Genomic DNA, 27,724 nt, shown 5'->3' with positions numbered 1-27,724 from the left:
ATTAGGAATCGATGAAGAAGACATTAATAGAGACAAGTCGAAATGAGATATTGTGCCATCTGGAAAATTATTTAACGGAGTCTGGTAGATTCAAAAACACTATACAGCAAAAAACACTATAAATCTATATCAAAATTAAGTCAAAATTTTTTAAGCAGCAGCTACCATTTCAATTAAGTACATGAGTGAACATTACATATGTGAAGAAACTACAAAAGAGGAAACGTACACAAGCCACACAAGTGTTTACAGTGTCATTTGGGACACTTACTAAAGACTAAAGACTATAATCCGGTGATTTATAATAGAAGATAAAATAAACAGTGACATAAAATGTCAAAACACTATATAAATGTTATTCTTTAAAGTTTATATCCGAGACTACCATTAACTATAGTAGTCTCAGTGTAGATGCATGCCTACGTTTATCATTTTGATTTTTTTGATTTTTGTTTTGTTTTTCTGATAACTTTGTAAATTACAAATCAAATTCTTAGGAACTCCCGATAATCTTCATCAGTGAATTTGGGTTTTTGTGAGTCTCAAAAATTGTTAAGTGCGAAATTCGGTTTTTCATTTCTTCGTTTCACCCGTAAATTTTAAATATGCTCGCCACTAATGTAAAAAGACTTCCCGCCAGGCATGCGCTGAAATAAAACTACAGGCTGACTACTAAAAATATAGAACATGGCATACAACTATGTTGTAACGGCACATAAGCCGACGGCAGTCAATGCATGTGTTACAGGTTAACAAATTTATCTTTACTCTTTTTCCATCAATGACAGTTTAATGGCAATGTCGTTCATGACTTCATTAAATAAAATGTTAAAATTGAAGGGAGGTAATCATACATTTCTGCTTAGCCGGGCTATTTCTGATATAATTTGTTTATAACTAATTGGTTCTCGAATCAAAGACAATGCTATTCATTATGTAACTTATTTAAGGATTTAAACTCTGTTGAATTTAATACTAAGTTTTGCATAGTAGCACCCTTTTTATTGTTCATGTTGTTTAACCATGGCATGGACCTGAAAGTGACAATAGTTTTGCTTGCATACTTTCCCACCAAATGTTTCAAAGAAGATGGTATTATGTGGCAATACTTTAACCTGCTCTGGTTCAGGTAACACTCGATAATTCGTCTGCTTTTTCCTCCTGAAAATACTTTTATGAACATCTCCAAATCACCCCCAAATCACTGCCTTTGTGATTGGTTAGTATCAGGTCATTCTTTAGGCAGTGGAAATGGCGCTGGTTCTTTTACCCACCTATGCCTGTGATTAGTACTGCCTGCATTCAGTGATTTTTATATAAGATGTTCATTGAATATATATTGAAAATACCACCAAGAAATAGGATTGAAAGATAGAACCCCCTTCAGTATTAGTGGAATACATTTTGTACCTCTCGTTGTTGCATATTTTAACAACTGACCTCAATTTGAATTACTATTGTTGAAGTTGATGCTAAAAAAATGATAATTTTTCCACTATCATGACTAGATAAGACGGATTTTAATGACAGAAAAAAATAACCAGTCAAGGGTGTAACTTAAACAAGTTATCAGAGAAAAATAACATGCATATGTGTTATTACAGACACTTCATGAGTTGTCTACTCTTTTTTCCTTAATCTGTATTAACATATGTTTAAATATTTTATCTTTTGTGGGCACTTGGTAATTCTTGAAAGTTTGTGCAGTAGCTTAATATATTACATGTACTACCTTGATAACTAATTTTCTAATTCCATTAATACAATTTTGATCAACCATAGAAAATCAATGAGACAAGGCCTAAAAGGGAAAGTTGAGCTGTAATAACAAGGCTTAGTTATTAAAGGCATGTAACTTATTATATGAGAGTAAATAAGACACTTGGGAATTACTTGGAATCTTGTGCAGTGCCTCATATAACAGGTTCTGATCATCATTTCTTACAATGAATTAAAATACATTGTGATATATATCTGAGCAAAGGCTTTAAAGAGATGTAGAAAAGCTGTAATAACACCCATTGGTTATTGCAGGAATATAATTTCTGTAATAACAGATGTACTATGCATGATAGGTAAACTATAAACATCATTGTCCCTTTGAAACATGTAACATACATGTGTCATTATCGGTACAGTATTTTGATATTTTAGCCCATAATAACAACATGTTTGTTATTTTTCTCTAATAACTTATTAAAGTTAGACCCTTGATTTGTAAGACTAGCAGCTTAGAACATTCACTATTGACTTAATTTACATACATTATCCTTCTTCTTTAGTACTGAATACCATCAATTTTTTGAGGCAAAGATCACTTTCTAAAATTGGGATGAAATATATGTGCTAGTCTATATTATATTGTATTTGTAATGTTCATGATGTTATTGTTAAACAGATTTTGGTTTGATATTACAGGTAACTTTACATCTTCGGATGACCTCAATCTCATTATCGCCAGAAATACTCGAATGGAGATATATGTTGTAACACCTGAGGGATTAAGACCAATAAAAGAAGTTGGCATAAATGGAAGAATTGATGTTATGGAACTATTCCGACCTCCTGTAAGTACAAATGTATGACAAGTGAAAATATTGAATCTAGTCAAAAAACTACTAAATGCCAACCAAAGATTTAAAAAAAAAGTTTTATATTTAGTAAAAAAGTTATCTACATGCAAGTTTGACACAATTAACCAATTCTTTGTCTGAGGATGCCTAATCGTTCTTGGAAGGGTTTGGTAAGTAGGTAGGGATTATAGTTGTAGGGTCCAACAACATAATTTATATGTTAGACAAGAAAATGTTGAAAAATGCAAAAAAAACTTTTAGACAATTTTTAACAAATTTTTGTCAAAAAACTTTTTGAATTTGTAGGCAACATCAAACAATTATAATTTTAATTATGGTGTTATTGTATGAGAAATGTGGCATCATTTACCAGTCCTAAAGAAACAATTTGTACAGAATTTTATATTATTATATGGATGTTATTCCACTGTTCATAGTTTCTTTGTCAACCTTGTATATGTGAGTTTTGAGAATCTTTGAGCTTTCCCATATAAACATGATAAATTAATCACTTTATACATTCATGTAAAATAAATTAATTTAATCAAAATATGGATTCAAAAAATTTGAAAGTAGAAATATGAAATGATCATAAAATGTTTTACTTTGCAATTATTTATTTTCATGTAATAAGGAAAAGATGTATTTTTGTGGATGCTGGATTTCCCAAAATCTTACACAAGCTTTTTATGAATTAGTGCTTTGTGAAATAAGACTTAAAACTGATTAACCTTTACCATGTTTACCTTCAAAACCAGTACTAATTAGTATTCAATGAATGATAAATTTTACAGTTAAACATTGCATTGTATTCATGAAAGTTTGAATGAGTGTTCACATTTTCTACAGGGAGAATCTAAGGATGTTATGTTTATCTTGACCTCGCGTTACAATGCCATGATATTAGAATGTCAGCAGGATGGGGAAAATATAGATATCATTACCAGAGCACATGGAAACGTACAGGTAAAATATAGATATCATTACCAGAGCACATGGAAACGTACAGGTAAAATATAGATATCATTACCAGAGCACATGGAAACGTACAGGTAAAATATAGATATCATTACCAGTGCACATGGAAACGTACAGGTAAAATATAGATATCATTACCAGTGCACATGGAAACGTACAGGTAAAATATAGATATCATTACCAGTGCACATGGAAACGTACAGGTAAAATATAGATATCATTACCAGAGCACATGGAAACGTACTAGTAAAATATAGATATCATTACCAGAGCACATGGAAACGTACAGGTAAAATATAGATATCATTACCAGAGCACATGGAAACGTACAGGTAAAATATAGATATTACCAGAGCACATGGAAACGTACAGGTAAAATATAGATATCATTACCAGAGCACATGGAAACGTACAGGTAAAATATAGATATCATTACCAGAGCACATGGAAACGTACAGGGACTGTAAAACCTACTTTATAAACACTTTCATATTGTGATAAAGGATAATTTCAAACTATTGACTTCATTCATTGCTGTTTGAATTTTTATTTTAGAATTTTCAAATTTTGTTTATCACTCAGCTTTAATGAATTTAACACTGATAAATTGTAGTAAGATTCACAATCAAAGTTCAGAACAAAATTGCCAATTCTTTCTAGGAAAGATATTGAGTGGTAATTTTTTTCAAGGCATTATATTATCATGATTAGCAGAAATAAAAAGATATCAGGAAAGGAGATTATTGCCAATTGTTAAAACCATTCAGGCTCACATGGAAAGGTGAGATTGATATGGTATGGTGTTTATTATACAGGATCGTATTGGAAGACCTTCGGAGACTGGTATTATTGGAATTGTAGATCCTCTTTGTAGAGTGATTGGTCTCAGGCTTTATGATGGTCTGTTTAAAGTTATTCCTCTGGACAGAGACAACAAAGAGCTGAAAGCATTTAATATCAGGTATGTTGAAATTGATACAAACTAACTGAAATATCATTAAAAGGTTAACATTTATTACTTCGAAAAGATTCATATCTTGAGTATTACAAAAAAATATCTTTAAAGTAATAAAATTGAAAATGGTAATGGGGAATGTGTCAAAGAGACAACAACCCGACCATGGAACAGACAACAGCAGAAGGTCACCAACAGGTCTTCAATGCAGCGAGAAATTTCTGCACCCGGAGGCGTCCTTCAGCTGGCCCCTAAACAAATATATATACCATACGCCATACTAAACTCCAAATTGTACACAAGAAACTAAAATTTGAAATAATACAAGACTAACAAAGGCTAAGCATTTTTGAGAATTTCATCAATTAATAAAGTAAATATTTTTCACAATTATATTATGAAAGTTTTGATAGAAAGGAAAAAAAGATGAGGAACAAAGAAATATAAAATGATCTGACTTTATATTTATTTATTGCCTTTCTTTCTTATTTTCATGATTTTTAAGGAATTTTCCTTCATAGTTTGGTCATGTAAGGAGTATGATTTGAGTTAAGTCAAAAATATAAAATTTTAGTTTTTGTTTCTTTTTGCTTAATATTGGTAAATGGTTCAAATAATAACTCTAATTCTTTATAATGTTTCTCGATTCTGAGTCATGTTGTGTAAGGTACAAGTTTTTACAAGGAATAATTTTTTCATTTACTGTATTGCAGGCTGGAAGAATTGACGGTTATAGATATACAGTTTTTACATGGCTGTACCACACCTACCCTTATTCTTATTCATCAGGTAGGCATATATAATCAGATTTAAGTGTGAACACTTTTTTAGGTCCATGATGTAAAGGTAAAAGAACCAATCATTTGTTTCAATGTAATGATTTTGTCTGTGTCTTATTTTTTTAAGTACTTTAATTTCAGAAATTATTGCATGCATTTATTACTGCAATTTTTGGAGAATAAACAAATTATTGCTATTTAAGGAAGATCTGCATAGAGATCAAAGTACCATATTTCGGTAATGAGATTTCTTATTGTTGCGAAACTCATACAGTCACATTAGTGTAGTTTTCATTAATAAAAACCTTGTAATGATTTCTGTAAATTTCTGAATTGACAGTATAAAATTTTAATGATTTTACTGTGGAGAATAATAGGTATCCATAATGAATTTACATGTTATCTTTTTTCCTAATAATGTTTTATTTATAATGTAGGACCCTCATGGGAGACATGTAAAGACTTACGAGATAAATTTAAGTGTAAAGGAATTTCAGAAAGGTCCTTGGAAACAAGATAATGTGGAAACTGAAGCTTGTATGGTTATTGCAGGTAAAATTTGTATATGCAATTATGTAAAATTCATTGCTCCGTTTTGTTAGATTGTAAATATGGGAATTTAAAATATGTTTCGTCTGTTGAATTTATTTGCAATATAAGTTTAAATTTTTCAGTTTAAATGTTGTTCAGTTGTAAACATTAAATGAATATTGTACAAATATTTATAACTGACAGGATACATATTATGTTTAGATTATTCATAAAGGTTCTCTAGGTATACCATATCCGTATTTTATATTCTAGATCAAAAGTTCAAATACCTCTATACTATGTATAAATTTTATTAGTCATTTGAAAACAGCTTAAACACGTTATTTTATTGTTATAGTGCCAGAGCCTTTTGGTGGCGCCCTCATTATAGGACAGGAATCCATCACATACCAGAAGGGAGATAACTGCTTACCTGTGGCACCACCTGCTATAAAGGTATACCATGTTTAAAAAATAAATAACCTTTGATAACTTTATTTGTCAAAGCCAATTAACTTTTTGAAATAGTATGCACCAGTAGATCATGGGCATCATTAATACAAAAAAAACATCTGCATTTCCTTTAAACGTTTTTACCTTTCCAATCAATGTAAAATTTCAATGTAATTTTCCTGAAAGTTCTAGGATATTCACAGAAGGTGTTGTACATATTTGCATGGTATTAATTTTTTAGCAAAGTACTCTAACTTGTTATGGTAAAGTTGATGCTAATGGATCCCGGTATCTCCTTGGTGATATGAATGGTCGATTATTCCTGTTGCTTCTAGAAAAGGAAGAAAAAATGGACAATACTGTTGTCGTAAAAGATCTCAAAGTAGAATTTCTTGGTGAGGTAAGATATTTGTAATTGTTAAGTTGTTTGTATTGACAATTAGGATATTTGGATGGAATTGCAAGTAATTTTGTCATGAATCTTGAAGTACTACTCTATGTTTCTACAAAATACAATAGGGAGGCTATTTATAAATATTTCCCAACATTTAGTATGATCCTTATTGTGACAGCCTGTCAACAACACACTGTTTTAGAAGAGATCATGATGATGTGGTCATGAATGTAAATGAATAAGGACTTGTTATTGTACACTGTCACTGAATAACCTTAGAAATAACAAATTACTAAACAAAGGTGGGAGATACATAAAAAATATTTACATTAAACTATTGACTATTTCTAATTAGTGATAAAGTCCAAGGACACAGTTCTTGTCCTTTGGTTTACGATGTCTACGAATATATATAGTCCCTAGTGTGAACAGTGTATAACTTGCAATTTTTTTTTTATACACTTTCCCAATTAATTTCTTGATATTTAATGCATGAAATATTAAGTAGGGGGTTGAAATTACATGTTAAAAAAAATTGGGTGCTGATTCTTTAGTAGTGATTTGGTCCAGTTAAAAAGTCAAATTTTAGTACATCTGAAGCTGTCGAACTGAATTTTAGACCCCCTTAAATGAGTATTGTCAATATTTTGAGTTAGAGCTGGTAGAAGTTTCTATAATTTTGATATTATTTGTCCCACTAGTAGTACACTACACTGTAAAAATCTTTTTGAGAAAGAGCAGGTGCGATATTTTTAATTTGAATTTATTGTCTCAAAGAAATAAACTACGAAATAACGGTGTTCCCGGGGCCAATCCAAAGATTGTATCAGATGTATGGGTTATGAAATTGATTGCATTGTTGAGTATTGCATTTTGGGGACCTTTGTTAGCTTTGTTAGCCAAAACTGGAAGCTAATAACATTGTATGACTTTTCTATGCTATTAATAGTAAGCTTTACATGCCTCTTAGCTCTAAATAATTTTATTAAAGTTTAATCAAGTGATTGATTAATTGTGATGTATTTTGTAGACAACCATAGCTGAATGTATCACATACTTAGATAATGGTGTTGTTTATATTGGATCCAGACTAGGAGATTCACAGCTTGTCAAGGTAAATAACACTTAAAAGTTATAATTGATTGATTGTTCAGTATTATAAGATCACCTGTCCTGAAAAATCTTAGCACATTTACCTGATAAACTTTTCTATGCAATAAACCAAAAGGCCTCTTTTCAGGCTTTGAAACAATTTAGGAGAAATCTGTATTGTATTTTAAGCTTGGCCTTCATAAAACGTAGATTTTACTGTCACAAACTAGTTACAAACCCCACCTATGATCCACCTACGATAGTAGAGGGGCATTATGTTTTCTGGTCTGTGCCTTCGTCCCGCTTCAGGTTTAAGTTTTTGGTCAAGGTAGTTTTTGATGAAGTTGAATTTCAATCAACTTGAAACTTAGTACACATGTTCCCCATGATATGATCTTTCTAAGGTACCCTTTCTAATTTTATGCCAAATTAAAGTTTTGACCCCTATTTCACGGTCCACTGAACACAGAAAAAAGATAGTGCGAAGCTTTGGTTAAAAGTTTTTGGTCAAGGTAGTTTTTGATGAACTTAAAGTCCAATCAACTTGAAACTTTGTACACATGTTCCATATGATATACATGTAATCTTTCTAGAATTTAAGTATTGACCCCAATGTCACAGTCCACTGAACATGTAAAATGATAGTGTGAGTGGGGCATCTGTGTACTATGGACACACTCTTGTTAACATTAAGTGAATTGGAAATGGTTTTGTGCTGGATAATATTATGCAATAAACTTGTGTGCAATTAATTAAGAGGAGCCAACTGTATTACAATTCACAAATACTGTTCAGTGTTTTTTTCATAGTAATAAATTTTTGAGTATATTTGTTTATTTTTTGCAGTTAAATGTAGAATGTGATGATAATAATTCATATGTAACAGAAATGGAAAGATTTACAAACCTTGGGCCTATCCTGGACATGTGTGTTGTTGACCTTGAAAGACAAGGTCAAGGACAGGTTAGTATATATAAAAATAATTACTGGATTATGGAACTACTCCCATGTTTATATTTTATCAAGATATTGCATGTACTCGTATAATTTTTGTGTCACTTTTTATACTCTTGCTCTAAAGAAGGCGTAACTATTTACATCAATCCCTCTATTGGTCAGTCCCTTGAAATTTTTTTTTCATGTTCCTAAGAAACTAGAAATCTGAGCATCCTAAAATTTTATAGCAAGCTTCAAGTTACTACGCTATACTGTGTAATGTGTTTTCACATTCGTGGTTACTCAAGTTCCTTTACTTACCAAAGGTAATTGCCATTATTTATTTAGAGAAATTTAAAGTTTTAAGATTGAAATATTGATTAGTTGCTAAAAAAAAACTTTAAAAAAAATTGTTTCCATTCAATATTTGTAACTTATAGAATAACAATTATGATTTCAGTTAGTGACATGCTCTGGAGCTTATAAAGAAGGATCATTACGTATTATAAGGAATGGTATTGGTATACATGAACATGCCAGTATAGATTTACCAGGGATTAAAGGTACAAAAATGTTCTTGTGCATTGTAATTAATCAGCTCTTCTTGTATTTTGTCATTTAAAAGAAATATTATTAAGGTTCTTTAATACTTGGGTTTTAGTTTTCCTGATTTCAGAAAAATATGTTAAAATTTATTTATGAGATGCATTGGAAAGAAATGGACCTTATGCAAGTGCATCTAAACCTTCACATGCATTACACTTTGTTTGATTTGGGAATATAGTAATACGACTGAGTTAGAGGTATTACAGACATCCACAAGCATTTTGTATTTTTGATATGTGACTTGAATTTAAAATGCACTACACATTAATGAATAATAATTGAATTTTCTTTGCAGGTATATGGTCATTAAGGATTGGGTCCACAGATTATGATGATTATATTGTTCTGTCATTTGTTGGACAAACCAGGTAGGAAAGATAATCTAATCATTAAATAAAATTTCACTTTTTAAATATTTGATAATTTTCTTCTGGCTATAAAGTACTCTCCTACAACTCATTCAAAAGAAAGAATCTAGAAAATATGAATCAAACCATAAACTGTAAATTAAAGTTTAATCTGCAAAATCATTCCCTTGAACATAAAAGCAATGTTAGGGTGTAGGAAGGGAATAATTAATTTAATATGTTATTATCATGATTACTGACGACGAAATGGAGGTCAAGTACGATGTTGACAGATTTCAATTAAAGTTATGGCCCTTCCTTAATTGCTTAAAAAATCCACTGTCATTTTGACTATCTTTTGTTGTGTCTTGTATGAAGATACTAAAAGAAATTTCATCCATAAATATTCTTATGAATTTTAGAGTATTGATGTTGAATGGTGAAGAAGTAGAAGAAACAGAGTTAGCAGGCTTTGATTCAGATCAACAGACATTTTTATGTGCCAATGTTTGTCACAGTCAGATATTACAGGTACAGTTCTATATGATCCAATAAAATAGTGTCTTCTGCAGAAAGGAACCAACAAATTTCAATGTAATATAGTATCTGGGCTTTAAAGGAAAAAAAAGGTGGTTAATGTGGTATGGGAGTCTAAATTAAAAATGATAGAATTTGTTCATACTTTGCCATAACGTAGTATCTTTTGAAATATGTTCAAAAATATCATAAAAATTATAGGTCACCACGCATTTTCTAAAGCTACAGGTCGTGACAAAATGACGCATTTTGTGTGGATTATACAGGAAAAAGCACCATAATGCGATTAGAAGCTAAGCTAAATGATTGAATTGTAAAATAAAATACGAAAAGATAGATTTTCTAAAATGCTTTGAGAATATCAAAAGAAAAGATAGGGTCACCCTGCGTTTTTTTCCAGTTAAAATACAAAATAGCAAAATTCCTTAATGATTCCTTTAGAAAATGCACTATTTCAGAGTTAACTCCCCTTAAAATGCCAGTTTAAAAATACTAAAATTCAAGAAGAACTAATCAACACTTGTACAAATATTAATATTTATAAGTTATAATCTTCTAAATTTGTTCTTTTAAATGCAAATTCATATTAATTATCTGCATTCCTGTATCAAATTTTGCTAACTTGATTGAAAATCTGGACCTTAGATTCTCTGTTTTTTACAATCCAAGATGGCGAAAGACACCCATACCACCTTAAGCTGAGTTTTTGAACAGTTGGATTTAAAGAATTTTCTATAATTAGTGAACAGTTGGATTTAAAGAATTTTCTATCATTAGTGGAGGCAAATCCTTAGTACATAAAGTCTGATTATAAGTTATTTGTGTTTATTCAATATGCATAATAACAGAAGAAACTGAACAGGAGGAAAACTAAAAGGATTTAGCAAAGATTAATTCACTCACTTGAAGCTTATAGATTGTGTATGCATTCATGCTGCTATAAAATATTTAAAATGTCTTTAAATCTAGATGGTAGTTGATCACAACAAGAACACTAGAAATCTGTATTGTTTGAATAGATTTTACTTGAAATATTTAAAAAAGAAAAACAATACAAATTTTTGATGAGGATGTAAGTTTTATAGTTTACCATTATATCTGCATTCCAAGACATAGTTTAGAAAATCAATTTTGGGTGAGCAGTTCCATTTTACTGTTTGAAACGGACTTTGTTGATGACTACTGTGGATTTATTATTCTTTATGGGATACCAATTTTCAAATTTCCAGGATACAAGTGAACCACAAATTTAAATGTTCAAGAAGTAAAAACTTTCTATAGGCTTGTATATATGTTGACTGTCAAAATTAAATATCTTCAAAATTGTATTTTTTACTTAATTCATGAAAGGAAATGACTCCACAGTAATATATACAGTTTTGACAATTAAAAAACAATGCTCACTTATAATTAATAATAATTTATTATGCAGGTAACACAGTCAGCAGTTAGATTAATTAACACAGAAAGTAGAGCATTAGTAAGCGAGTGGAAACATCCTTCAATGAAGAACATAAGTCTAGCAAGCTGTAATATATCACAGGTTATAATAGCTGTTGGCAGTGAACTGTTCCTGTTAAATATACTACCAGGAGAAGTTAGACAAATAAGGTAGTTTTCTATTAACTGAATTGCATTGATTTCACAGTTCAATAAAAAAAACGATAATTTCACATGTGAAATAAACGTGATTATTTCACTCTCTGACGTCATACAACAATAGGCCTTGTCAAGCCGTCACATGTTTATTTTGAGATGAAGGTTCTTATCCATGAAGCTTAGGTCACATGTTTATTTTGAGATGAAGGTTCTTATCCATGAAGCTTAGGTCACATGTTTATGTTGAGATGAAGGTTCTTATCCATGAAGCTTAGGTCACATGTTTATGTTGAGATGAAGGTTCTTATCCATGAAGCTTAGGTCACATGTTTATGTTGAGATTAAGGTTATTATCCATGAAGTTTAGGTCACATGTTTATGTTGAGATGAAGATTCTTATCCATGAAGCTTAGGTCACATGTTTATGTTGAGATGAACTTTGTTGTGTGCATTTATTATTGCAATTTTTGTAGATGGACATAAATGTATAACTAGTATTGAATTATTATAATGGTCATACCCACTCATTCACATAATTTCAATTAATTAAAAACCGCATAATTATGAACATATATTCTTATTATTAAAACATATTACAAAAATCGTTTAAGCATATAAAAAATGGCTTTTGTATTTCAGTAAAACAGCAATGGAACATGAGGTAGCGTGTGTTGACATAACACCCCTTAGAGATGGTGAAGAGAAATCAGATTTATGTGCAGTAGGATTATGGACAGATATTTCAGCCAGAGTTCTACGACTACCTTCATTTGAAAGTTTACATGTTGAAATGCTTGGAGGAGGTAAAATATTAACTTGCCATGTTTTAGATGTTTCATTTTAAAATAAGATGCAAGCAAGTCCTTATATAAAATTTTGTATTAAATGCGCCATTTTGTAGTTTACGAGGATGATCGAGATATTAAAGAGAAGAGTTATTGCATGGTTAGATATTAAGCTAAGATGATTTAAATTCACATAATTGAACAACATATTTTGTAAGTGACAAACATGAAATGAAATAACCATCTTTCTGGTGTGCAAATATTTTCAAATTGTAGATTTGAAAGGAAAAAACCAAACATGTCATAAACAAAAGGTAAAAGCTATTAAGACAAACACTATACAGAAAACTCTAGACTGGGTAACTGGAACCTTACCAATAACCTTTGGAGAATTCGTGGTAAACTAAAACAAATCTTTAATGTTATCATCATTCTTTGCAAGGCTTTAAGTACAAGAACATGATGCAATTAACACTGCTTTTTGGGGATTCATCTTCCACATTGGGAAAGTTGACCTGTCTATTTTATTATACTGTATAACACTTGTGTAATTTTATATATTATTATTTTTTTCAGAAATAATTCCTCGTTCTATTTTGATGTCAACATTTGAGAACATTCAGTATTTATTGTGTGCTCTTGGTGATGGATCTTTGTTTTACTTTAACTTAAATGTGGATACTGGTAAGTAAACATATTTTATACAGACTTATGCAATGCCACTAAAAATGCAATCCTCAGACTTCAATCTATCTAGTTAAATTGATCCACAGAACTTTAAATGAGTTATTTACATATAGCTATGTGAGTTCTAAGACTACATTAGATATAAAAATTTATGTAAAAATAATAAGATGTGGTATGATTGCTATTGAGACAACTCCACCTGAGACCAAATGAGAAGGTAACAGCTACAGGTCATTGTAAGGCCTTCAACAATGAGCAAAACCTGTACCGCTTAGAGGTACCATGTATAATAACTTTTATTAAACTTCAGTGATATAAAGTCCTCTAGTTATTCAGGGCTTTAGCTTGAAATTGAAGTAGAAGGCTCCATTAAAATTATAGGCGGCTGTAACATGCGTCTCCGTCTCGGGCTGATATGGGGGTCTTGGGATGATACCCAGGCTGATATGGAAAAGGCCATGTATTAATCTCTATATAACACCTCTATTTTCTGCCTGTCTCAATTACTGACCAATTAGCCTCAACCTTAGGCTGCTTCTAATTATATATATCTTCAAAATTGCAATGTTCAGCAAACTATTGGCTTATTGCTGATAATTTGAAATTAGCTTGGTTACTCTGCTTATGATTCTGTATTGTCCCAACTCACATTTCTTTATTGTCAAATGAAAAACAATGCTATATTATATATCAAACCAAAAGTTTTTGTTTGTCGTTTCAGGTTTTTTCTGTGATAAAAGAAAAGTGACATTAGGTACACAGCCTACAGTGTTACGGACATTTAAATCTCTATCTACTACAAATGTTTTCGCTTGTTCTGATCGTCCAACTGTTATTTATTCTAGTAATCACAAACTTGTATTTTCTAATGTAAATCTTAAAGAAGTGAATCATATGTGTCCATTAAATTCTGAAGGATATCCGGATAGGTATGTACCATTATTCCTTTATTATGATGCAGATTTATAAATGCAGTGTTTTCAAAGCTACTGGCAAAGTCTTTCTGCAAATACTGTCATTTGTGTCTTTAAAAAGACACATATTTACTGATTAACTATTATACAGAATACTACCATGTACCATGTGTAAACTATTATAAAGAATACTACCACGTACCATGTGTTGTTTAAAGCAGACAATATTAAGTGATCAATAAACAAAGATTCTAATCATTGGCACACACATTACATCTGTTTGAAATTAATATATGTACGGTTGTACTGCAAAAAATAACATGAAATATTACTAGGATAAGCTCTCTTATAATCAATACAAAATATGTACATGTGAAAAGTGTGCTTATGCATTTTGTTTTGTTTACTAATGCAGCAATCGCATATATACATTAGATGACACAATAGCACATCACAAAGATAGAACTAAAAATTTAAATCTTGAAAATATTAGTTTTCATCAAGGAAAAAATTGTGCACCCTATAAGAAATTGATGGGATAAACTTTTCAGCAACAAACTAGAAGTTGTAAAACAAATCACAAGCCAGTCTTGATCATATCTCAAAGCAAACACAAGTCCGACCTATCTGCTGTGCATTATTTTAAAAGTGATTGAAGTGTTCATGGCATACAAATATTCCTGGATTTAAAAGGTAAAATAATGTACCACAAATTTAGATATGCAATGCAGTACACATTTATTTAGGCTGGTTCTGAGACTTTAGCAAATGCACAAAGTCAATTGTCCACAAAAATACAAATTTTCATCCATTCACAGGGTTTGACACTAACATTAGAGGTGATGTAGTCCACAGGACTACCAAGAAAAAATTTTGGGTAGTCCTGGTAGTCCACCTCTATCACCGTTGAGGGCCGCAACGCGGCCCGAACTAGCTAGGGGGGTTTGGGGGCATGCCCCCCCAAGAAAATTTTTCAAAATAAGATGCAATTTCCTGCCATCTGAGCACCTCAAAAGCACACAAATGTTCATTTGAGTTTTGAAAATATTTTGGTTTTTTTTCAGATAAATTAAAGTTGACATTCAGTGAATTAATTTTATTACTCCTGAACTTTTACTGTCAGAAAATTTTGAAAAATGAAATGCAAAATCTGCAATCTGAGACAATTTCTAAGGCCTTGTTAGGTGGAGTTATTTGACCTTTTATTCCAGGATTATTTAGAAAAAAAGGATAAAAATAAGTCAAAGTTTTCATTAATTCTTCAAACAGTTTATAAGATTTTTCTTGTAGTGATACAATGTCTTTGTTTGTGAACTAGAGGTCAACTTCATCATCACTGTTGAAAGCAATTCAGTGGATATGTTGCTATTATTTTATAATGGTTATATTCTCCCACTGATAGATTATTGTTGTATTATTTGGAGTGGTTGTGCTAAAAATTAGCTAGTCAGAATAATAAAATTGCAGAAAAGGGCTGCAAGACTTATTTTAGATGCTGATCCACTTTCATCATCAGCTCCACTGTTTAAACAGCTTGGATGGATGACAGTAGAGAACAGAATCTCATACCACGAATCAGTTATGATGCATAAATGCCTTAAGAATGAAGCCCCTGTATATCTCCCTGAAAAGTTTAAAGAAATGCCAGAAATAAACCAATATTGTTTGAGAAATGCCTCTTGCAAAAATTTACAAGTTCCAAATGCCAAAACAGAGCTTTATAAGAAATCTTTTATATATTCAGAATCTATTTTATGGAATAACTTACCAATATCCCTGAAAAAATCAACCTCAAGTACAAGCTCATTCAAAAAAGATTTAAAAAAATTACTTGATGGAACATTAAGAAGCTGTGCATTTTTTATATGCATAATAATTTTCACACATTTACTCAAACTTATGATATTGTTGATGCCAATACTATACATGTCATATATGAATTTGTAACTTTTACCTGTTTTGAAAATTGTATATTTCATAACAATTTTTTATTTCATTATTCATGTATGTATGTGTGTCTGTTTGATATTTTGTAATTGTTTGTTATATTTCATTGTATTTCATGAGGGCCTCAGGGAAGATTAGCTTTACAGCTAACTGTGTAACCCTTTTTAAATAAAGAATTATTATTATTATCATTATTATTAAAACAAAATGCCTTTAATAATTTATACCATTTTGAATGACATATATGGGTTTTTTTTAATAAGAAAGCCACCAAAAAATATTGTTGGCTTTTTTTTTCAGACTACCTCTTCCTGTTTCTTTTTTTAGGGGTAATAATTCTTTTTCCCAAATTTGGAAAGTTTTTTTTTTAACTCTGACACCTACGTTTTTATTGCTGACCTTTGCTGTCTAATCTGCAGTTTCTTCACATTTAGGTTATCAGACATTTTCATTTTACATTGAAAATCCCCATTCGGCAATCCTCGGTAGAATCCGCTACTCGGCCGAGTTGAGACGAATGTGAAAATCCCATGTGTTACAAACACTGTGAAGATTCTGATCAGAAATCTGGATCTTAAAAGTGCTTTCATAATAACAATATAAAATTTACGTTCTTCCAAATGCCATCACTGTCTTTGAAAAATGTAAACATAATTGGGAGGACTTTTATGCCAATTTTTAGCATTGAAATAGCCAGACCATATACAAATTTCCAGGTGGTCCACAGGACTACTGATTAACCATGTTTTGGTAGTCCTCCTAGATTTTAGGGGGCACCGGACTACCGGACTACCGTTAGTGTCGAACCCTGATTCAATAGAAAAAATAATTTCACAGTACTTGACACCCCTGGTTATTGTAACATGATAAGTAATCAGAAAACAAATAACACATACATTTATATATGAAATTGTGAAATTGTGCATTTTAATTCATATTCCATTTCTTTATATTTTTGCTGTATGATGGATTAAGTATGTTTTTTTCTGTTACAGTTTAGCCTTGGCAAACGACAACACGTTAACAATTGGAACTATAGATGAAATCCAAAAACTACACATAAGAACAATACCCCTGTATGAATCTCCAAGGTGAGTAGGATAGCAGAGCTTTGATGAAAATGTCTACATATGACGATTACTTGTATGATTGCCTGTTTACTGTGCCAGCTCTGTTCATGTAGCTTTTGGTCCATATTAATAATTTATTGAAAGTTTATGGAAATGTATTGAATTTTCAGGTTTCTGCAAATGTTGAAGATGACTGATTTATTGCAATATACATATGAATCCTATCTGAACAGCGACATCCTAGCTATTGAGATTAGCTTACCCATGTTGTCACCCCATAAATATGGGTATAACTTCGTTTATGAAACAAATAAAGACACAAGCTATGGCTGTCGAATATTTATTCACATACATATGTCAGTATATTTGATTTATTTTAATGAAACAGGATTCAAAAGCAGAAAATAAATATGAGCATTATGTAACAAGCTTACAACTTTTTACACAAACACTGCGGAGATGTACTTGAAAAAATCTAGTAAACAATGTGTTGAAATTTTTTTTAGTGTTACTAAAAAGGAGTTGAAAGTAGAAATTTCAATGCTAAATGTTTTAATTATAGGCGTATAGCTTACCAGGAGGCATCTCAAACTTTTGGTGTGATATCAATGAGACTTGACCTTCAAGACAGCAGTGGTATGACCCCTACACGACCTAGTGCTAGTACACATGCTGCCATGACAACATCAAGTTCTAGTGGTAAAATGGTCACACAAGGAACAAGTACAATGGGAGAACATTGTGGAGATGAGGTTGAGGTTCACACTCTGCTAGTTATAGATCAGCACACGTTTGAGGGTAATTTATATTCATTGACTAGGTTTTTAGGATTGAGACTACTAAATAATGAATTAATATTTGATATATATGAGAGAAAAAAACAGCAATGATATTCATCATTTAAAATAGTGTCTTAAAAAATTGGGCAGATAAGGAGTCACAAGGTGCGTCTCAAAAGTAGCCACTTCCGTTTTGCAAATAGGTTTTAAAAAGTTACAACACTTATTTGAACAAGCGAAATTTTCATCAAAGTTTTCTTTGCTTTAATGATGAGGAATGATCAATTATGCTCCTGTATACATACTGTCCCAATCTATTACAATCAGCAAATCAGGTCCAGCCATTGAACTGGTTATTTAAGTAGATAAAAAAAATAATCAAAATTCATTGAGAAATTTTGTCAATTGGTAAAAAGTAATTATCAATTTTAATTGTACTCACTTATGGAATTTAATGAAGAATTTTATGGTTCACAGTTAAATGAAACTGTATAAATATGTCCAGGAGTACAATAACACACATGAATTCCTTGTTAGATGAAAAAAAATAAGAGTACATAAAAAATGCCTTTTGATACCAAGTTAAATATCTGAATGACATTTTTTTTCTGTAGTACATCATGCCCATCAGCTCATGACAAATGAGTTTGCAACCAGTTTGATCTCGGCCAAGTTTGGAGATGATCCAAAAACCTACTACGTAGTAGGAACAGCTCTTGTACACCCAGAGGAAGGGGAACCTAAAAATGGAAGGATCATCATCTTTGATTTCAGTGATGGTACGTTCTATTGGTTGCTTGTAGCAAGTGATGTACATTAAAGTTCTATAGGTAACAGGTGATCATATGTCAAAAATTGGATGAATGCAAAGATGTAAAGACTTGCTGACACTGATAAATCTGCTGTAATGATTTGAATGCAGATTAATTTTTTAAAGCAATTGCTTTTATGCCGTCGCGTATGGCCATCTTTGTGACCCAGATCAGAGACTCCGCCCAGATCAAGCCATAGTATTTTGTTAAACAGGCTCCTGGTCAGTCATTCTTTAACACCTATGTATGTTTTCTAATGCAATACATAGCTTGAAACTTTAAAAAAAAGTTAGTGGATTTAAGAAGTTTCAGAATATGTTCTTGTAGATGTATTTTTGTATTTAAAGGGTCAACCGTTTGACTATCAAATAACATAGAAGTCCGAGTGAAAAAAAGTACATTTTTATAAATGCGATTCCGTTTTCCGCCGTTCGTACGATGTTTCAACAAAATATGGATTAATTTTAGTTGTTGATTTAGTATTGAAAATTAAACTGAATTATCTCCTAATAAATACGTTTTTTTATGTTTAATTTGTGTTTCTTTAAGAGGTCAGGTGCTCTTGTTCATTCATAAAATTATCGTTCATTCATACATTTATCGTAAAATCAAAATCACTACACAGGTTAATGCGTAGTGTCAAATTATTACCTGTAATCTAAAAATAGACAAACTTTATTTGCGCAAATAATTTAGCGGAACGAAACCCTTGTTGAAAACACATTACAATAAGTTCGTTTTCCTTTTCTGTCAAAACTCCGTAATATTTATCGATCACCTTACTAATGAAATGGACCCGTCCAAACGTAGTAGATGCCAAGTCGGTCCAGATGAAGAGATATTTACAATTTGGAATTTTCTAGTATATCATAGATTGAAAAAAAGTACGTCTTTTTAAATATCATGATCAAAACTGGGTTTGCATAACAAATGTCAGATGAAACCATTATCCTCGTCTTTTCAGTGAACAAGTCTACTACGTTTGTTGACACTCGACGGTCCACCGTGTAAGCAATTTTATTTCACATGTTTTCGAAATATTGAAGATCATTTTTCGCAATGTTTCCTGAAAATTGATAAATATCAAAGCAACGTAGAGCTGTTTGTTCTTGTTCGTATAATAAAATTGAGAAAGGAAATGGGGAATTTGTCAAAGAGACAACAACCCGACCATAGAAAAACATACAACAGCAGAATTAAGGTCACCAACAGGTCTTCAATGCAGCGAAAAATTCCCGCACCCGGAGGCGTCCTTCAGCTGGCCCCTATACAATATATTTTTACTAGTTCAGTGATAACGATTTAATGTCATGTTTGTCTGTGATGACCCCCCTTTTCGGGATTGCATGAGAATTGTAGTTATCTCGTACCCACATGCACTTGTTTCTATCCATAGGAAGGTCGACTATCCATATAAAACTATTTATATGGATAATCGACCTTCCTATGGATAGAAAGAAGTGCCTGTGCTCGTACCGCATCAGAAGGACATATCAACTGAGCAATAATGTTTGGAACTTAGTTTTAAAAATGATGACAAAGTAACATTATGAAAATATTTTTATTAAGCTGAAATATACATTTATTCTTTACATGTTTATGTCTTGTAAGATATTTTATTTCTTTCCCGTTTTTTAACATTTGCGTCTGGAAAGTTGAAATGTTTTAACTTAATCATTTGTGTTAATGGTTAAATATAAATTATTATGAAAATTGTTAAAATTAAATCAATAAAGGAAATTATTGCCAAGGAAGTTACAAACACTACCAGGGGATAATCCATGGTGATTTCTTTTTGAGTTATATGTTTCAGCACATGTATATTTGACCCCAACTTTAGCCTGGTAAACGTGTTGTCTCCTTGTGAAATATAAAACATATTAAAAATGACTTTCTGCTAAAGTCTTTTATTTATATAAAGTTAAAACCTTCTTACTTTGAACTAGACAACACTCATGTCAGGTTTAATTCTTGTATATATGTGGATGAAAAATAAAAGTCCCCAAACATTAACATGGCAGCAATTGCTTTTACAGCCTTTAAGGCTTTGATTTTCAATGTGTTTGTAAATTTTATTTTTGAGTAATATTATCCGGATTGTTTTATACATTATCAGTCATGCTTTTTAAGAATGGAATTGTAGTGGAAATATATTTTTTATTCAAAAACCTTTTTTAAAGCTAAAAAGACAAAAAAGAAAAAGAAAAAGCTTGTACGGTTGTATGCCTACCAATTTAACAAAAATAATTTGGAATATATCAATTTAATTAAGTCATGTCAATTATGAATGGTTAAAGACTCTTGCCATGCCATTAAAATTTTGTTTATGGAAATTAAAAATTTATGTTTTAGGTAAATTAAATCAAGTTGCAGAAAAAGACATCAAGGGAGCAGCATACAGCTTGGTAGAATTTAATGGTAAACTACTGGCTAGTATAAATAGTACTGTAAGTACCAGTTAATCTGTAGAATTTAATGGAAAACTACTGGCTAGTATAAATAGTTCTGTAAGTATCAGTTGATCTGTAGAATTTAATGGAAAACTGCTGGCTAGTATAAATAGTACTGTAAGTACAAGTTAACCTTGGTAGAATTTAATGGAAAATTACTGGCTAGTATAAATAGTACTGTAAGTACAAGTTAACCTTGGTAGAATTTAATGGAAAATTACTGGCTAGTATAAATAGTACTGTAAGTACAAGTTAACCTTGGTAGAATTTAATGGAAAATTACTGGCTAGTATAAATAGTACTGTAAGTACAAGTTAACCTTGTAGAAACTTTAGTCAGGGATTGTTAGAATGTATTGCTCATTCAGATAACGAAGCTTTGTTACATAGTTTACGCTGGTATAAAATCAAGTGTTTTTTGTTTTTTTTGCAGGTTCGATTGTTTGAATGGACTGCTGAGAAGGAACTTAGATTAGAATGTAGCCATTTTAACAACATAATAGCTTTGTATTTGAAAACTAAAGGAGATTTTGCTTTGGTCGGAGACTTAATGAGATCTATCACTTTGTTGTTGTATAAACCTATGGAAGGGTGCTTTGAGGAGGTTGGTACTTGTACTTTGTAATAAACTTGTTATTGAAGTAAAAGTCAGAAGGGAGCAGTTGATACAGCATAATTATAAATTGAAGGACTTTTATTAAGAGACCTAAAATGTTGCCTTCTAATGTAAATTCCTGATTAAATGAAAATGTTGAATACCTGCAAAAAAGTAGTGCTTATTTATGAATTATTCTCAGACAAATAGTGCAGTCAAAATTTGAAATGTGATACAAAATTGCATTTCTGTAAATATTGGCAATGCAATTTCCAATAGGAACTCCTTTGACAGCTAAAAAACTGTACCACTTTTACTATAAAGTTTTTAAAAAACTGTATCCTAGAATGGAAAGTTCACTACTATGCACTACTATTTTTTCCAAAAGTTGAAACAGAGGGCTTTGCAACATATTTTCAACGTATATATTTCTAAGAGTTCAAAACTTTAACTCAAATTCTGTATCACCCCTACCTTGACTTAAGGTTTTCCACAGATTTCAATTTGACCGCTTTGCATATGTAAATTTACAGGTAACATTCCTAAGTTATGTCTATAAGAGATGAATCATAGAGATCATATCTGGGAACCAGTACGTAAACCAAATTAATCATCTCTGAATATTATATATCTTCCTTATAAAGAGTCATGGTTTGTGAAACAGCTGTATTTACAAAGTGGAACTGCATGTCTTGTTTTGTATTTGTTGCATTATTAAATCAAAATATCACCATTACAAATTGTAAATGACATATAATTTTAATAAGGGGTTATATGAATGATTTTTTTTTTTTTTAAATAAGCTCTTTTAAATTGTTTGAGTTTTATAATCTTTCATATATATGAATGATTAATTTCAGATCGCCAGAGATTGCAATCCTAACTGGATGACAGCTGTAGAAATTTTAGATGATGATAATTTCTTAGGAGCTGAGAATTCATTCAATTTGTTCACATGTCAGAAAGATAGGTTAGTGTTAATTGGTATTTAATAAGTGATATCAAAAATGAATGGATAATAGAAATTATGGCTTGTCCATGAAAACTTGACATGGAAAAAAGAAATTTTCTTGATATACTATGTTACAAGTAGCCTGCTTTACATGAAAATACTAGTTTACATACTTGATTAAGAATAAAATATTTATTAATGTCATTGGATTAACTCTTTTAACTTTAATTTCTTAAACAGTGCTGCAACAACAGATGAAGAACGACAAAACTTACAAGAAGTAGGATTGTTCCACCTTGGTGAATTTGTAAATGTTTTCAGACATGGTAAGTTTTGTTTGGAATGTGAGGGGATGAATAGTAAAAGTTGTTTCTGAAAGCATAATAGTTTAACATGATATGAATTCAGGGCACCTGCAAAATATTTTACACATAATCATCAAAATCTATTCCTTTTAAAGAACAATATGATTAAAGGAGATGTAGAGTAAACATACAATATTAAATGTTCTGGTTGTGTTGGTTTATTAACCCTTTCGCCGATGAGTCCCGGTTTACCGGGATCAGAATACATGTTTTATATTTCCCGCTCAAAACAGTGCAAACATGAGTTATCTTTCTTTGATGAATACCCGGATGAATGTGTAAACATGGCGCTTCCGTTTGTTGAAAACCGTGTCAAAATCAGAGGAATTTTACGGAATTTACGAGAATTTGAAATGAGGGAACATTTTTTTTGAAAGAATATGGAAGAATTGAAGCCAAACTAGTATACTTTTTTTATGTACAAAACACTTCGAATGGACATCGTTCAGTGTGAGGAATTTGTACAGCCTCATAAAATTTTTCAAAAGTTTGCCGTTTTGGGTTAAAAAAATTACGTTTTGGGTCAAAGAGCAGAATTTTGAGAATTTCACCTAGATAATGCTGAAAATTTGAAAATTTCAATATTTTATGAGGAAAAAATTATCAAAACATGAATAAAACTGTGAACATGGTGTTAGTGAATGAAATAAATACACAAATAACTACAAACAAGTTTTTATTGACATTTATTATGAAGATCTCCCACTTGAGCAATAGTAGCCAGGGAAGCCATCGTCTCAGAGTAGCTTCTGTCTGGGCAGCAATCGGTGAAAGGGTTAAACCAAAAGACATGTTAAATAACGGTTCTCAATTGATAAATGCAAATTCAGATTTGTTATTTATAATTTTCTTCCTGTTACAGGTTCGTTGGTTATGCAGCATGCTTTGGAGAGCAGTACTCCTACACAAGGCTCTGTTTTGTATGGTACTGTTAATGGAGCAATTGGTAAAATTTAAATTACTTGCATTTACTTTAAATTTGAAGGAAAATATATTTATTCAATATGGAATCAGAAGTCAGAACAGAGGGGTACCTTATTCCAAGTAGCCAATGCTTTTAAACTCCTGCCTTAATAATAATGCTTTGAACTGACATGATTTATAAGAAATAATAAGCTTCTTAAGTTTATGAATTTTGTAATTGTACTAAAAGTAAGTGAAACTGAAGTTGTTATTTTCTCACATGAAGTTGATTTAAAATATATTGTGTATCTTGTTTTATCTCTTTTATCAAACTTTACTCTGTGCTGCACTTGGGTCAATATCTTTAATTGTTTTTACATAGGCGGTAATGGTAACGTTGTTTCATGTAGCTCGGTCCATATCGTAAACTTGGATATGTATGATAGCTCGTTTCGAAGCTGTGACATTTTCACACATGTGGTTAAATTTTCGGGGTACGAAGTGAGATTACTTTTTCCGTAAATTAGTATACCCCGAACATCCTTTCATGATGTGGCTCCTTGCGGTAAAATATCCCCTGTTTAACACAATAAGTTCTTTGAAAATTTAATACTTTGACCACATTTAATAGCTCCATAGTTTTTACACATTTATTCTATGTTCCTCTACTTTCCTAATCACCACAAATGGTTAAGCTCAGTCATTTGTAAAAAATAGAAAGATTTTTTCTTTACACGTGACTTTTCATTTCGAGGCGCATTAGGGATGTTGTCCCACTTGATGAAAAGCCAAAACAGAGTAATCAAATATTGGGATAAATACTTAATATTACATGTAATCTTTGTACAACATAACATAGGTTAATTTACTGATAGTTCAAATGATAAATATTTCACTCCAATACAACATACATGATACTAGGTATGATCTATTTACAGGACTGGTTACACAAGTTCCTCAAGACTTCTTCAATTTCTTGTCTGAGATACAGGCTCGTCTGGCAAAGGTCATCAAAAGTGTGGGGAAAATAGATCATTCATTGTATCCTTTTTGTAAGATGTTGAATTTATATTACATTGATCTTATGTAGAAGATATTTGAAGTGTTCATATGAAAATTTAATTGACAATGAAGTTTACATCAAGAATTTTCAGAATAAGAAAAAGATGTACAAATTATACTCCAAAGAAATAGAGATGGATTAGTGAACAATTGCCACAGGAAAATTAGTGGTATAAACTTTTGAATTGGAATTTTTCTGAGGACAAGTATGTAACATTGATATAATATTTACTTATTTTTAATCACACAATGCTAAATTCTAAACCTTAACAAGGAACTCAGCTGGAGATCATTTCACACAGAGAGAAAAACAGAACCGTCAACTGGATTCATAGACGGAGATTTAATTGAAAGTTTCTTAGATCTGAATAGAGACAAAATGCAAGAAGTTGTACAAGCATTACAGGTAATTACAGAATTTTCATATGCAAAAAGAAAATTTAAACCCATGAACTGATTTAGATTTGTAATTACAGAACAAACTCTGATAGAATGAGTTTATGCTTCCAAAACGTACCTAGATGTAATACTGCAGTGTTTTCAATACCAGAGTGTTTTGCTATTTGTTTTGAAAGCAAAACTGACCCCTCATTTAAACATTTTATTATGATCTTTATTATGTTCTGAAAATATTAAAATTGCAGGTCATGTATAAAACATTTAGCCAGATCGCCTTTCTATTGTCCCAACTAGAAATCCTGCACTAATCACAGGATTTGTGTTAGAATTTATAACACATGTTGCTATATACCAAATGATGACAGGTTGTGGTTTTTATACAACCGCAAAAAAATATTTTTAATAAGGAAACAGGGGAGGTGAACAAAAATCAGGGAAGGGGGTGGGGGTAGGGGTGTAAAATTTTTCTCATTTCAGATTTCAGAAATTAAAAAGAATTTTTCTACAAATACTTTTTTTTTAGGGGATTAATATTCAACAGCAAAGCGTATTGCCCAATAGCAAAAAAAAAATTTGTAAGTTCATTAGACCACATTCATTCTGTGTCAGAAAAATATGATGTGTCAACTACTAAAACCAGTACTTAATCACAACCCAAATTCAGAGCTGTATCAAGCTTGAATGTTGTGTCCATACTTGCCCCAACTGTTCAGGGTTCGACCACTGCGGTCGTATAAAGCTGTGCCCTGCGGAGCACCTGGTTTTAAGATATATTGGGCTTCACATAGGATAGAGCCAAAAAATTGCCTGAAATAGTTTGTCACTAGTTAATCAGCTTTAATTTAAATTTTCAGATGGATGACGGTAGTGGGATGAAGAGAGAGTCAACTGTAGATGATATAGTCAAGATGATAGAAGAACTGACAAGGATTCACTAATATTTATTGTTTTTTACTTGTAAATAATGTATTGATTGCCATAGTAATTTTTATTGAAAGCTGCAATTAAGAGTGTTTCTATTCATTATCATTGCATCAAAATATTCTATCCAGTAAGTTCAGTCTGGCATTATCAATTTTCTGACTGCAATTATTAATACTTAAATTCTTTAGATAACTTTACAGCAGTAAATTTGTCCTTTGAAAAACTATGTAGCAGTAAAAAAAAAATCTGCATTTGATATTGATAGTTTCAGACAGATAGTATAGTATAAAATCTTTATGCATCATTCTTTTCATGTAAGTTATGTATATAATAATTCCTCTTTCCTTGCATTACTGGGGGAATCGTATCATGTTGTTTTCCTTTTGTCTCTAAAATTTTTAATTTATACAAAATGAATTTCAAATTGGCATCTGATTATGATAGCTAATAGTTTTAATCAGATAAGAGAAGTACAAAAGCCTAAAAGGCCCCCCCAAAAAGCTGATTTTTTAGTAAACGAAAAAATTCATTGGTCTAAAGGGATAATTTCAGTAGAAGTTTATAACCCATTTGTATTTATATCATTCAATTCGTGATTAATTTATAATGTGCATTGTTTTGCTTAAACATTCATGTATAAGTATAAAACTATTTCTTGTACACAATTTCAGAAGAAATGAATTTTATGTTCAATTGTTCTATTGAACGATTTCAAAATGCACCTCTAAAATTACCAATCTGGATTCTATTGTCAATTCATGTGGGACATTACTTACTTTTTGACAGCATTTATTTCTGATTTAAATATGTATAGACCTTTTGTGTATAGCTTATTTTGATAAAAACAAAATTATCTATAAGAAAAAACAAACTGAATTATGTGAGCTTGAAGCATTTTTTATTAAGATTATGTACAATATGCATAAAAGAATGAAAAAATTAACTTCACAATAAATATATTTGAAATTAAAATTTTGAAGAATAAAGATACGTTAAATATCATTAAAAGACAATGTCAATTTCAAAATATTTTTTGTCTTAAAAAAAGTGCTATTTGGAGAATTGATGTTTGAAAAAGGATGTTTTAAAAGAGAATTCGAAGGAAGTTGTAAAATATTATTGAATTCTTAAGAACACTTCTAACCTATGTATACTCTAGTTATCATCCAACTTCACACATTATAGTTCTTGTTATTTAAAATAACCATTGTTGTGACAAATGTTTTTGCTGTTATTGTACATTGTACTGTTTATAGTGCTGAAATATTTTATAGAAAAAATGAATGAAGTGTTGAAATGAA

The 27,724-nt window shown here is 31.0% G+C and overlaps 1 protein-coding gene across 1 annotated transcript; it reads left to right on the top strand.

Annotated features, from left to right (window-relative positions):
• The first annotated feature begins 611 nt into the window (after window positions 1–611).
• On the top strand, window positions 612–27,724 carry LOC139481091 (DNA damage-binding protein 1-like). Its single transcript, XM_071264182.1, has 28 exons — window positions 612–748; window positions 2,419–2,567; window positions 3,423–3,539; window positions 4,367–4,512; window positions 5,220–5,295; window positions 5,723–5,837; window positions 6,175–6,272; window positions 6,511–6,669; window positions 7,694–7,777; window positions 8,602–8,718; window positions 9,152–9,254; window positions 9,593–9,665; window positions 10,067–10,175; window positions 11,614–11,792; window positions 12,420–12,583; window positions 13,142–13,249; window positions 13,974–14,181; window positions 17,109–17,204; window positions 17,746–17,981; window positions 18,577–18,741; window positions 21,127–21,221; window positions 21,657–21,827; window positions 22,679–22,788; window positions 23,011–23,096; window positions 23,998–24,081; window positions 24,977–25,079; window positions 25,383–25,506; window positions 26,354–27,724. The coding sequence occupies exons 1-28, from the start codon at window positions 688–690 to the stop codon at window positions 26,435–26,437; spliced, it is 3,420 nt and encodes a 1,139-aa protein (XP_071120283.1). The 5' UTR covers window positions 612–687; the 3' UTR covers window positions 26,438–27,724.

Source organism: Mytilus edulis, chromosome 7, assembly GCF_963676685.1.
Source record: "Mytilus edulis chromosome 7, xbMytEdul2.2, whole genome shotgun sequence".
NCBI lineage: Eukaryota > Metazoa > Mollusca > Bivalvia > Mytilida > Mytilidae > Mytilus > Mytilus edulis.
This window is presented reverse-complemented; position numbering and strand designations above follow the sequence as displayed.